Source organism: Panthera leo, chromosome E2, assembly GCF_018350215.1.
Source record: "Panthera leo isolate Ple1 chromosome E2, P.leo_Ple1_pat1.1, whole genome shotgun sequence".
NCBI lineage: Eukaryota > Metazoa > Chordata > Mammalia > Carnivora > Felidae > Panthera > Panthera leo.
The window spans coordinates 44,897,649-44,910,661 of NC_056693.1; the positions used below are offsets into that span (position 1 = coordinate 44,897,649).

Consider the following 13,013-nt stretch of genomic DNA (forward strand, 5'->3'; position numbering starts at 1 on the left):
TTAAAAACCAAGTCATTTAATTGTGTCTTCAAAGGTAAACAATATTCGGGGCTGGATCCCAAGCCCTGAGAATGCCAGAGCTGAGGGTACAGAGTTCAGAGGGTCAGGACTCAGGGTGTTCTAAGGCAGAGCACTTCTGGAATTCATGCATTCCGTTTTGCAATTTTGCAAACTGCCAGAAACAGACCCCGAGAGTCTTTTAAGATGGGGAAAATTCAACTTCCACTTTTATAGGTAAGAGTGAAGAGTACCAATAATGTTCCGTTTACCTCTCCTCACTTTTCTCACATGACCGGAAGCCTGAGCTAGCGTGTCCCACACACACGGCAGCCTAAGCTGCGGTTCAGGTGCGAGCTCAGTGCCTCTGTGCACTCCCTTCCACGCTGCAGCAAGAGTGACCCGGGGCAGAGAGCTCTCAGCAGTACAGCTTTTAACAAGCACGTAAAGTAAAAAGAACCCTCTAGTGGCACACTGAGTTAGTTTATAAGATTTTAATTTACAAATTAAAAAGCTACATGTTTTATTTTTTCTCCTTTTTCTCTTCTTTCTTTCCGTCACTCTTTTCCTTCTCTTTTTCTTTCTCTTTGTCATCTTTCCTATCCTTTTTGCTTTCTTCTTTTTCCTGCCCTTCTTTCTTCTCTGCATCCCGGTTGGCAATTTTGTTGTTGATGAGGTTGTGCAGGGCAACCACAGAACGGATCAACGAGGCCAAATACACCACCACCATCTGGTCGTTGGTCTTCAGGTAAAAGGCCTTGACAAACTCCTGGAGGCTGACATCCGGCAGCAGGTTGAAGACGTCCTGTAGCTGGTAGATGATCTGGTGGTTGATGGGCAGCTTGCCCGTGGCCACTTTCTCCAGGTAGCTCCTGATATCCAGAAGCTTGGAGTTCAGTCCCTTCAAACCATGGACCTGGTTTGTGATCCGCTGGGAAAGAGTGCCCACTGTAGTGTCTTTGATGTCTCTGTAACAAGAAGGCAGGCAAAAGCATCGGTGCATTGTATCATCACACAGGGTCTCAGAATCCAGGCAAACACCCAGCTTCGTGGGGAGGGGCAAGTTTTCAAAAGAAAAATGTTACTTCATCATTCTATCAAGATAAAGTGCCTTAATTTTGTTTTTATTTGGAGGCATACATTTTATCTTTCTCATCACAAGGCATTTCTCAAAAAACAGGAGAGAACTAAAAATGAAACCATTTCACTTAAAAAAAAAACCAAAACTATTTCAACTTCCATGAAAAGGGTGCCATTTTCTCCATCCTCATCTGTATGATGTTGTGAGGAGCCTAAATCAGTCAGGACTAAATTTTGAACTGGAAGGAATCTTATTTGAGAAAAACTATGACCCTTCTGAATTGAGTGAGGGTTACAGTATCTTAAAATAAAAATCCATCCTCACACGTAGATTGTCAGCAGGCTACCTTCCCCGAAAACCACACGCACGGCAAGAGCACACATCTGCACATCTTCACACATCTGTTCCTGTCACGTCAATACTGCAGTTGCCCACCAAGATGTATTACCCACAATCATAAATCGTGACTCAAGACACCCTAGAAATGTTCCGGGCCTAGAGCCCAGATCTCTCTACTCCTGACAGAGCCTCTCGGGCCGCTTATGACTCTGACGCCATCCTGAGGCTCACCGTAACAAGTGCTCCACTCCGACTTCCTCAGCTTCCTCTGCTCCAATTTCACTGGTCACGTGCTCAAATGTTTTTGAGGTTGGAGTTCCATCCTAGGAGAGGAGGCTTAACCTTGGTTATTTGCTTAGAAGCACAATGACACCCATTCCTTCTCACACCTTGGTTCCTCTGCTTTCAGTCAAATCACCTCCCGGGTACAGTACTAACTAGGTTTCCATGTGCCGGCAGAAATGGGGGAGTTTGCTTTGAAAGCTTCATCTTCTAAGCTGACATTACAAATGGCCCTGCCCAGTGTTTCCGCAGAAAATCTTGACAATCCCTTAAGACCACCGTGGGGATGGACACTCGAGGAAGTCTTGATTAACTTGATTCTTAAAGCATATAATCCTTTCTAGAATAGGCAGTATACACAATACCTATACTGGAAACAAGCTCATGTCAGATAATCTTTTAACGTTCTACTGTCCCTCAGATCCAGTGATGCCAGAGCACCAAAACAATGCAGTCAGAACCAGCTTTCTGGTGGCCTGAATTAATCAAAGGATCTGTCCAGGAATGTGGTTCACTGTATCACCTGGGGACCTCCTGATGGGGCTGCGGAGCAACTTTCCACAGAACCTGTGCCAGAGAAGAGGCTATACATCTTCTGTAAAGGCTACGAAGTGTCTGCCAAGGCAGGAGGGCATAGCAGTGAGGGCACATTCTGCAGCCAGACAGCCTGGGTTCTATGGGAGCTGTGGGACCTTGGGAAAGTCACTTAACTTATATTAAGTGGTGTAAATGTTAGCAGTAATTATTTTATCCAGGACAGTGTGAATCCTGCAAATGCCATTTATGTCTTTACTTTGGAAGCTAGAATGGCCAGGACTTCATGGCACGGCTTTCCAGGTGCTCATTTTCCCTTGGCTTCATCTTCTGTTATGGCCTTCATGTCCCTTCCATCCCTTATTGAAAAATCTTGCTTTTGTGTGTGTGTATGGGTGTAAGAACTTCTAACTCTTTTTGGAAAGGGCAGGGTAAAATTAACTTAAAAATTGTATCAGACCAAGGATGAAAGCCTTATTTCAACAGGGGAATAAATCTCCTAAGCTCCCTAGTGGCAAGGCAAAAAGAGAAGCAGGCGGATAGAGCTCCGTGCAAGGAACATTTGCAGGGAGTTAACCTAAAATCTTTTTCCTGATTTAATAGCTGGACATAAGGATAAAGACTACCTATCTAAATCCAGACTTTATCCTTTAAATTTTTGACTTTGGAAATTCAAGATTGAGTTCAAGTGCAAAACTTTATGCTCACAACAAAACATATGTATTTTCACACCACGTGCTACCCTAGAATCAGAGTTTAGTTTTCTTGGAAATAGGGAAAAGCTATCTTCTGGTACCTCTTCGTGTCTACACCTGAAGCGCAAGCTAATGGACCATACAGCAGGTATTGGATGCTGTGGAGTGGAACATTCAGGCGTCAAATCACACAGATGGGTCCTGCCATCTAGCTCCAGGCAGCTCTGACTCACTCTATTAGAAAACCTCTATCTTATCCGCAGGGAAGGAAAATCCTCAAGGAGAAAGCAATGCTGGCCCAGGGGGAGCAGAACAGTGGAAACTACGTTAGATTAAGACGAAACTCACCAGGCTTTGCACTTAACCGTGCTGTCAACATCTCTGGACAAATATATGAGGAGGACTCTGGGCCTCAATTTCATTTGTAAAAGGGGATTTTAGATTTGTATGGTCCTGTCAATTTCTAAAATTTGCGGATTCAAAAACTCAAGGGGGAAAGAAACATAGTATCAAATTGTTGACAGAAATCAACAAACTACTCCTTGTTAGAGAGAAAGGATTAAAACAACAAAAAATCTGAATAGTCCAATAAGCAAAAAATCTAATCTCCGAGGCTCATAGCCAGATGACTTACATCGTGAACTTCTTCCACCGAAATATATGCTTCTGTGGGCAGTCCCAGGTCCTTTGGCTTCACGTCAATAATGACCAGTACCTGGCAGAAAAACACACTTTAGCAAACCAGCTCACACCAAGCATAAGGAATAATCACAGCCATCCTTCTGATGAGGATTACTGAAGCTATTCACTCATTCAACCAGACATGAGCTGGAATTTTCAGCAGAAACGAGTCTACATTTCACACGATCCCACCATTTTCTCTGCTCTTCGCCCCCACCCATTAACAAGCTGAGAGGTAGTACAGTGCGGTTATCAAGTCTAAGAAAGTCCGAATCAAGACAGGCAACATTTTGGTCCCATCCCCAACATGTATGAGACCTTACTAACCACTCTGAACCTCACTTTTCTTGTTGTTAAGAGGGTAAAACCCCATATAGCTATTGGGAGGATTAAGCACTTAGCACACGTTTACTGTTACTTATAAGTATCTTGGGTTAGTGTAAACTGTAGAAAACAGTACCAATTCGGGATGCCTGGGTGGCTCAGTTCATTTAAGTGTCCAACTCTTGATTTTGGCTCAGGTCATGATCTCACCCTCCCACCCCATCCATCCCCAGCTAAGTCAGGCTCTGCACTGACAGTGTTTATCAAAATAAATTAATTAACAAACTAAAAAAAAAAAAAAGAAAGAAAAGAAAATGCTACCAACCAACACAAGCAGTTTATAGAGAAAAAGCAGTGAAATGATTTGCTATCCAAATCCAAATGCTTACATAAGTTAGCAGGCAAGGAATATCACTCAAGAGTTTTAAAGACAGAGTGAACTTACTGAGTTAGGGCAGTATCTCTTCATAAGTTCATTAATGGCGATGTCATTCTTGTGTAGTTTAGGGCCTGTGTGGTACCACCCAACGATTCTTTCTCTGGCTGGGAAGGAAAACATTAATGGTTTTGAACTGTTACATGAAGATCTATATAGAGTTCCCTCCAAAAGGGTGGTAAGATCTCTAGTCCTTATGTTCTCTATCTTTTTCAAAATTCCAGACACCTATTTTAAGCCTTGACATACTTGTGAAATCTAAAACTCAGGAATAGAATTCTCAGAAAATAAGCAGTGAGGGAAATCCAGAGACACCCACATCTCAGACTAGTTGAGGCCAGTCCATGAAACCAGAAAACAATTCCAAGGCAATATGTAAACAAACGCAAGTCTCTGTCACACATATTAGAACCGTGACCTGTGGGGGGAGCTCTAAGAGCTATGTGGTTGCTCTAAGGAAATAAAACAAAGATGACACGTGACAGAGAGACAGATTTACCGTGGTGGTACTTAAGCTCTAGGGGCAGGTGGATTTCATTTGATAGTGCTTCACTTTTCTGCTGCAGAGGGCTAGATCTCTTACCCAAAACCTAGGCCGGTCTAGCTGGTCTTAAATTGCTACTCTAGTTTCTCATTTATTCCACCTCATTCCTTTACTACCACTAGTCTTAAGACTAGCTAAGTGAAAGAGCCCTTGACATTAAACAAAGAGAAGGGAATACATAGAAAAGGAAAAAAAACCCCACAGCACATCAGGGGCATGTAGCTGGGCATGCATACACAAATACACACAGATATAAATCAATACCTTCTTTAAAAAATCAATCAATCAAGACATACCATTGACCTTCTTAAACATTCCATACATGTTTTCCAAATAATCATGGTCTAAAAACCAGACAGAATCATCTTTGTCATCTTCATCAAAAGGTACTATGGAGAAAAAATAAGTAGGACGTAGTTTAGGGTGCTAGACAGAACTCTAGGTCATATGTTACAGCTGGAGACCCAAGGCCACATCTGATCGATATGTTTGGCTTGTTCAACACAGCATTAAAATTACTTTTTAAGTTGCTGTTATTAAAAACTGGGAGATTTCATATAAAAATCCAGACTTCCACTTCTCTTGAAACTGAAAGACCTGGCAATAACTGGCTAGAGCCAGATAGAGGACCCTCCTGTCCCTACCTTAACAGGGACACAAGCTCATCAGTCTGCTAAAAGCCCTATCACTTCCCAATATTTCCCTTTAACAAATAACATTACTGCTTGGTCCTTTCAGATACTGGAGATTGTGACCTCAGGTCTACAGTTTATTCCAGACCAATTATTTTGTTCTTTGTTGTTAATCATAAAATACATGGATACATTCTTTTTTTTAATTTTAGAGAGAGTGCACACATGGATGCCAGCAGGGGAGAGGGGCCCAGGGAGAGAGAGAGAGAATCTTCAGCAGGCTCCAGGCTCAGCCCAGAGCCAGATGTGGGGATAGATCCCATGACCTTGGGATTATGACCTGACTTGAAATCAGAGTCAGAGGCTCAACTAACTGGGCCAGCCAGAAGCCCCTGGATACATTCTTGTAAAGATTCATGATGCTGAGTAAAAGGTAATATTCTCCATCTTCCCCTTGCCAACCCATGACCATGGTTAACAGTTTACAGGGATTGCAAGGTTACGACATCAGAGCTGCCTACTTTTATAAAGTTTTGCTAGAATATAGCTACCCCTTTGTCAACATACTGTCTACAGTTGCTTTTCTGCTACAGTAGCAGCACTGAGCAGTTGCAATGGAGACTCTCTGAGGGTCAGGAAACTTAAAATATTTACTATTCAGTTTAGTGAGTACTCTTTGGCCTCCCTTTTCTATACTTTAGCAATTCTGCCATTGAATTTCTGGGTTGTAGTAAAAATGGAAACCATGAGGGTTTCTTATTTTATTTTAAAGCTGTTTGACATTTTAACCACGCTCAGAAAAATGTAAAAGTTGTCTTGTACCTGCAAAACTGTTGGATACATCGAGTACTTTCTTTTGCCATGACCCCAAAAGCACACCAACGACACGCTTCTGGTTTCCAACCTTGCCTATTCTGAGGGAGAAAGCAGAAGGTCAGTCTGACAGGCACACAGAGAGGTGAAGCCAACAATCAGATACTCAACAGGAAATATCAATGGTATAGATACAAGTTAGTTTACCTGCGATCTAATCCCAGTAAACAAATGTGTTAGGTCCGTAATATTAAAACTTAATAAATATAATAGGTAATTCACGAACTTTGTACACTGGCATTTTTTACCCACTTGTTATTTCTAAGAAATAACATGCTTGTTAACATTTCAAACTTTACAAAGTTTGCAGTTATTCATCTTAAATGGAGAAATGAAAATGGAGCAAATAAAAACTCCCCAGATCATTAAGAGTTTTAAAATGTTATTTGGTTGGTGTTTGAAAAATACATTTCAGTTATGCTACCACCTTTAACTTTTTCTTTTGCAGCTTTCTCCTTTAAACTTTTCCCATCTTCTCAATCCTCAAATATTTTCGGAGATAAAGATGCTAATGTAGAACCACTTTTATGGTCTGGTGTGCCAACTGTTCTCTGGATTATCTAGCCCACGAGGACAAGCCCCACTAGAAGTTACAATTCTTTGTACCATCTAGGGGCTCAGACACTGGGTTCTGACCCTGAGTTAATGCGTGTGCCATCTGGTCTCTGTGAATGGCTTAATCAGGCAGAGGTCAGATGTGAGCTGGTGACGTACTTACACTGAGAGGAGGGCTGAACAAGTGAGAAAGATTTTACTTCAGCATTTCTATCTACCTGTCAAACCTCCTCAGTGATTTTTGTCTTCAGGAGCTACAAGTGTTTCACTTATGCAATCTCATTTCAATGAGATCTTCACATAGGATTCTCCTTTAACCGCTAGCAAATGTGAGGCACAGACACAAAACAACTTCATGTTCAAAGGAAAGACAAAGGTCACTCCAATGTGAAACGAACCACAATTCCTTAACAGTCACTGCATTTAATGTATTAATTTTTCTAAACATACAACTCGGAAAAAAAATCTTTTATTTTTTATTATTTTTGAGAGAGACAGAGTGTGAGCGGAGGAGGGGTAGAGAGGGAGACACAGAATCCGAAGCAGGCTCCAGGCTCTGAGCTCTCAGGACAGAGCCCGACAAGGGGTTCAAACTCACAGACTGTGAGATCATGACCTGAGGTGTAGTCGGTGCCGCCCAACTGACTGGGCCACCCAGGTGCCCCACGGCTCCGCAACTTTATAAATGCTTACTAAATTTGGGATTTGGGTCAAACCAAGTTAAGGATTCTATATCCCTGGTGATTCTGAATTTTTGGGAAATCTCAGGCACTGAATTTCCACATTTGCAAGGAAACTTCCACACCATGTGCTTTTCTTTTGGTCTACAAAAACCCATGGTTTTTAAAACCCTACAACTGTTATGACAGTAGCCAGTAGTGTCTGCACCATGTCATCTGAACAGAACTGAAATTAGCAGCCCCTTAGCACCTCTAGTTCCTATGGGAGAAAAATAGTAACTACTGTACAGTGGGAATGCCCTCATATCCTGTTAGACTGAGGGCTCTACAAAGCAGTGGAAATGGGGACCCCAAGCCTTAAGGAGTCTTGAGGGTTTTGTTTGTTTTGTTTTAGCTCTGGCTGAATGAGGAGTTGTACAAGGCAAGTTGCAGGAGAATAGGTGCTTCAACAACTGACTTTGTCTTTACACTTGCCAATTCAAGTAATTATCTTGTAAATGTTATGAACACGTGTAACAGGTCCAGCGGGAAGAACAGCCCCAAAACAAGCAAAGCGAAGGCGGAAGAAACATTTGTGGAATGTTTTATCTTTATTCATTAATGCCCAAATCTCCTAACGCTCTTATTTTTAAAAGAAACACTTGACAACTAATCTACACTTTTAAGTTCCCATCAAAACAGATTCCTGCTTAGAAACCACAGCTCTCCCCGGGAGCCCTTCAGGGTACTGAGACCAGAATTTTGGTGACAGCCTTCAGAGGCACAGAAGCACAAATCTGCAGCGTTTTCCTACGAGGCACCGAGTCTTTCTGGTGAAAAGGGGCGGACGAAGTGACAGATGGGCACGAGGCCTGGGGGATCAGGGCCAACTGAAGCTTGCCCCCATATTCTGGCAGCATACGGAGTTGGGTAAAAGGGGCAGTAGGGACCGCGGGGTGCCGGTTGGGGACGGGGGGACGATGCTGGGTGATTCAGGCTTCGTGATCCGAGGGTGGTCCGGGCCCCTGGGCGAGTCAATGCCACCCCCGGCCCATCAGCACCCCCGCCGCCGCCGCGCTGTCCCAGCGTGCCAGTGACTCAGCAGCGGCGATCCCGATAGGCCGCCCCGCGCACCCGCTCACCGGTTGAAATGATCCACCACACTGAGCAGCACCAAGGGGTGAACTACCACCTTCTGCACAGCCAGCTCCGGCATCGCGACACACGCCGCCCGCCAGGCCCCGCTCCTTGCGACCCGCAAACACCGGCAGCCTCAGGGACTCTCGCGGATCCTCCAGGCCCGGCTCCTCCTCTTCCGGCTCGGCCGCCGCCACGGTTCCCTTTTTCCGCTCCCAGAGCGCCCCGCGCGCTGCCCCGGGTTTTCGCGCCAGCTGCCATCTTGAGGACGGGAAAGGCCGGGGGCAGGTGGGGCCCGCCTTGGGTGACTCGCTGGGAGATTTCCTGGTCTTCGAAGCTAAAGGCACACTGGAGACTGAGAAAAAGGTTGACCTCCTGGTATTGGGCCTGCGCTGTCACTTGCAGCGGCCTTTCGCTTTAGTTCCTTCGCAGTTCACACCCTCCCCCAACCCTTACGCTGTGTGAAGACTGCAGAAAAAAATACTAGAAAAAAATAGTAATTCATATCCACCACCCAGAAAATGTTCACCTTTATTTCATGTCGGAATTCTCCAGAATTTAACTCTAAATCTCTAGGGATGCCTGGCAGGCTCAGTTGGTAGAGCCTGCAACTCTTGATCTAAGGGTGGGAATTCAAGTCCTACATTGGGTGTAGAGCTTACTTCAAAACAAAACCTCAGAAGGGATGAATCTCTAACATGAGGGCACATTCTTAAAGTGGGTTTGGTAAATTTATCTCATTTTTATTGTTGGGGAATTTCCCCTTAATATTTACTGTGGACACTTTGCCGATGATCAACCTGTTTTTATTTTTCCACTTGTTTATATTACCATTTAACTGGGGCTAGAAAAGTTCAATTTGTGCCTTGAGTCAGACCATTCGGGTTGTTTTTCACATAAAAGCTTAGGTAAGGGTTGAAGTAACTGAAAAGTAATACGAAATATGTTTTGATATTTAGCTAGGAAAGAAAAAGACTAAGGATAATGTAGCAGGTGAAGACAAGCATATTTGCAGAAAGGCAAATTATTTAAATTTCGTGCAAGTTTACATTTCTAATTCTGAGTTGTATGTGTAAACAAAAACAATACCTAAGCGTCTTGAATGCTTTGCTTATTGTTTGCCCTGTCTTTAAACAACTTTTACCTTCCCCGTGGCTCCAGAGGATCTGACCTCTCTGAAGGATAACCCGGAGCCTTTTGCTCTGAATCTTGGCCTCCTTCCAGTATAATCAGGGAGATTTGAGTATTCATTTCTGGGTCCTACCCATTAAATTCATTAAATGTACTCTTCCTCCTTTTGGGAACATTGCTTTGCATTTTCATTTGTTTTAATATTTGTGATTTGGTTAATAGTAATTGCTACTACTTGAGAAAACAACTTTAAGATTAAGAAAATGTAAGTCAGTCCCCATTGTGTGATGTGGTAAAGCATGCTTGAGGGGTTTTAGTGCCTGTTTTAAAGTAGATATTCTTGGGGTTCCTGAGTGGCTTAGTGGATTAAGCAGCCAACTCTTTGGCATCTGCCGAAGTCATGATCTGGAGCCCCATGTCGTGCTCTGTGCTCACCGCACGGAGACTGCTTCGGATCCTATGTCTCTCTTTCTGGCCCTTTCCCACTTGCTCTCTCTCTCTCTCAAAAATAAATAAACATTAAAAAAAATTACAAAGTAGATATTCTTGTTTCATCTCTTCTATGGTGTTCAACACAGGATAGACATGTATCTGTTATGGAAAGAACTTGGAAAGATTCCTTCCCCCCAATTTTGTAATTAAAAATATAATAGTGGGGCGTATGGGTGACTCAGTCAGTTGAGCGTCTGACTCTTGGTTGGGCTCAGGGCGTGAGCTCGTGGTTCATGAGTTCGAGCCCCGTGTGGGGCTCTGTGCTGGCAGTTCAGAGTCTGCTTGGGGTTCTGTCTTTCTCTCTCTCTCTCTCAAAAACAAATAAGTAAACTTTAAAAAATCAAAAAAATTAATAGATATCAGAAGATCAAAGATTGATTTTGATTTTTCTCGTGTCAAGTAAGGCTTAAGAGTTGGAGCCTCAAAGTGTGCCTGGGTGACTCAATTGTTTAAGTGTCTGACTTTGGCTCAGGTCATGGTCTCACGTGCATTCAAGTCAGGGCTCTGTGCTGACAGCTTGGAGCCTGGAGCCTGCTTTGAATTCTGTCTCTGCCTCTCTGCCCCTCCCCTACTCACACTCTGTCTCTCTCTAAGATAAACATTAAAAAAAATAATAAATAAAAGTCCTTAAAAAAAAAAGAATTGGAGACTTAAGAAAGCTTTTTTTTATATATAAAAAAGCTAAAATATGTAGAATTTAAAGAAGATGCCTTGAAATCATAAGGAAGGTATTTTCTGTGTTGCTCTCTCCCCTCCTTTTTTTTTTTTAAATGGAACTGACTTGAAATAATATTTGATACTGTAGCCACTACTGGATGCTGAATTCATTCAGAGGTATGCAGAATGTTCACCAAATTCTAGACTTAACCTGATGAGAGCTTAAGGATAATACATTTTCCTCTCCTTTGATCCTCTTTTTCTTTTTTTAAAAAATGTTAAATTCTTCTTTTTCCAGATTGATTGAGACATAATTAACATATAACATTGTGTAATTGTAAGGTGTACAACATGATTTGATACACATATATATTGCAAAATGATTACCACAATAAAGTTAGTTAAGACCTGCATCACCTCACATAATTCTCTTTTGTGTGTGTGGGGCAGTGGAGAGAACATTTCTGATTTACTCTCTTAGCAACTTTCAAATACATAAGCCATTACTGTTAACTATAGTCACCATAGTGTACATTAGATCCCTATCTTAACAGTTGGAAGTTTTCCCTTTTTTCACCAACATCTTGTTTCTCCAGCCCTTTCTATCTCTGGCAACCACTATTCTACTCACTCTTCCTGTAAGTTCAACCTTTGAAGATTCCACATATAAGCGAGATCATATAGTATTTGTCTTCTTGATATATTTCACTTAGCATAATGCCCTCATGGTCCATACATGTTGCAAATGGCAGAATTTCCTTCTTATGACTGAAATATATATATATGTGTATATGTATACATGTATATATAAACACATGTATACATATACACATACATATATATGTGTATATATATGTAAATCTATATACATAGACACACATATATATGGCATTTTCTTTATCCATTCATCCATTAATGAACACTTCTTCTATATCTTGCTGTTGTGAATAATGCTACAGTGAACATAGGGGTACAGGCATCTCTTTGAAATAGTGATTTCATTTCTTCTGTATCCATACCAGAAGTGGGTTGCTGAATCATATCGTAGTTATGTTAGTTATTTGAGGTATCTTCATACTTTTTTCCATAGTGGTTTTACCTATTTACATTCCCATCAACAGTGCACAAATGTTCCCTTTTCTCCTCATCCTTGCCAACACTTGTTATCTCATGTCTTTTTAATAATAGCCATTTTATTATGGTGTGAGGTGATACCTCATTGTGGTTTTGATTTGCATTTCCCTGATGACTAATGATGTTGAGCTGATCATCTTATGTATCTGTTGGCCATTTGTATCTCTGGAAAAATGTGTATCCTGATCTGCCCATTAAAAAAATACTTATTATTATTTGTTATTGAATTGTATGAGTTCTTCATATATTTTGGATATTAACCCGTTATTAGATATAGGGTGTGAGAATATTTTTTTCACATTCCCTAGGTTGCTTATTTTGCTGTACAGATGGTTTTCAGTTTCATATAGTCACACATTTATTTTTGCTTTTGTTGCTTATGCTTTTGGTGTCATGTACAAAATAGTGTTAAGATCAATGTCAAGGATCTATTTCTCCTATGTTTTCTTCTAGGAATTTTACATCTTAAGGTCTTACATGAAAATCTTTAACCCATTTCAAGTTAATTTTTGTTAGTGGTGTAAGATAGGGGTCCAGTTTCATTCTTCTGCATGTGAATATCTGGTTTTCTTGGCACCATTTAATAAAGAGACTATCTTTTCCCTATTGAGTATTCTTACTCCTACTCAGACTATTCTGGCTCTCATTCTGTTCTCTTGGTGTGTGCGTCTGTGTTTATTCCAGTACCATACTGGCATATGGTAGCTTTATAATAAATTGTGATAGCTTTATAATAAAGTTTGAAATCAGGAGATAGGGTGGCTCCAGCTCCCCCCACCCCCAAGATTGCTTTGGGTATTTGGGGTCTTTTGTGGTTCCATACAAATTCT

At 41.7% G+C, this 13,013-nt stretch overlaps 1 protein-coding gene and 1 long non-coding RNA gene across 4 annotated transcripts in view; one reads left to right on the forward strand and one right to left on the reverse strand.

Annotated features, from left to right (window-relative positions):
• Positions 1-8,858, reverse strand: PSMD7 (proteasome 26S subunit, non-ATPase 7). The gene is made up of 7 exons (XM_042919572.1): positions 8,775-8,858; positions 6,368-6,459; positions 5,210-5,302; positions 4,379-4,476; positions 3,563-3,643; positions 1,649-1,740; positions 1-965 (listed from the first exon to the last, which is right to left on the reverse strand). Exons 1-7 carry the CDS (start codon positions 8,846-8,848, stop codon positions 521-523), a joined length of 975 nt encoding a protein of 324 aa, XP_042775506.1. The 5' UTR covers positions 8,849-8,858; the 3' UTR covers positions 1-520.
• A 149-nt stretch (positions 8,859-9,007) lies between these two features.
• Positions 9,008-13,013, forward strand: part of LOC122208459 — a 46,430-nt gene continuing 42,424 nt past the window's right edge. For 2 of the 3 annotated variants that reach the window (XR_006197237.1, XR_006197236.1), the window contains exon 1: positions 9,051-9,135. This is a non-coding gene — a long non-coding RNA (uncharacterized LOC122208459). Of the gene's footprint in view, positions 9,136-13,013 lie in introns of all 3 variants that reach the window. The other variant, XR_006197238.1, reaches the window with a different exon arrangement.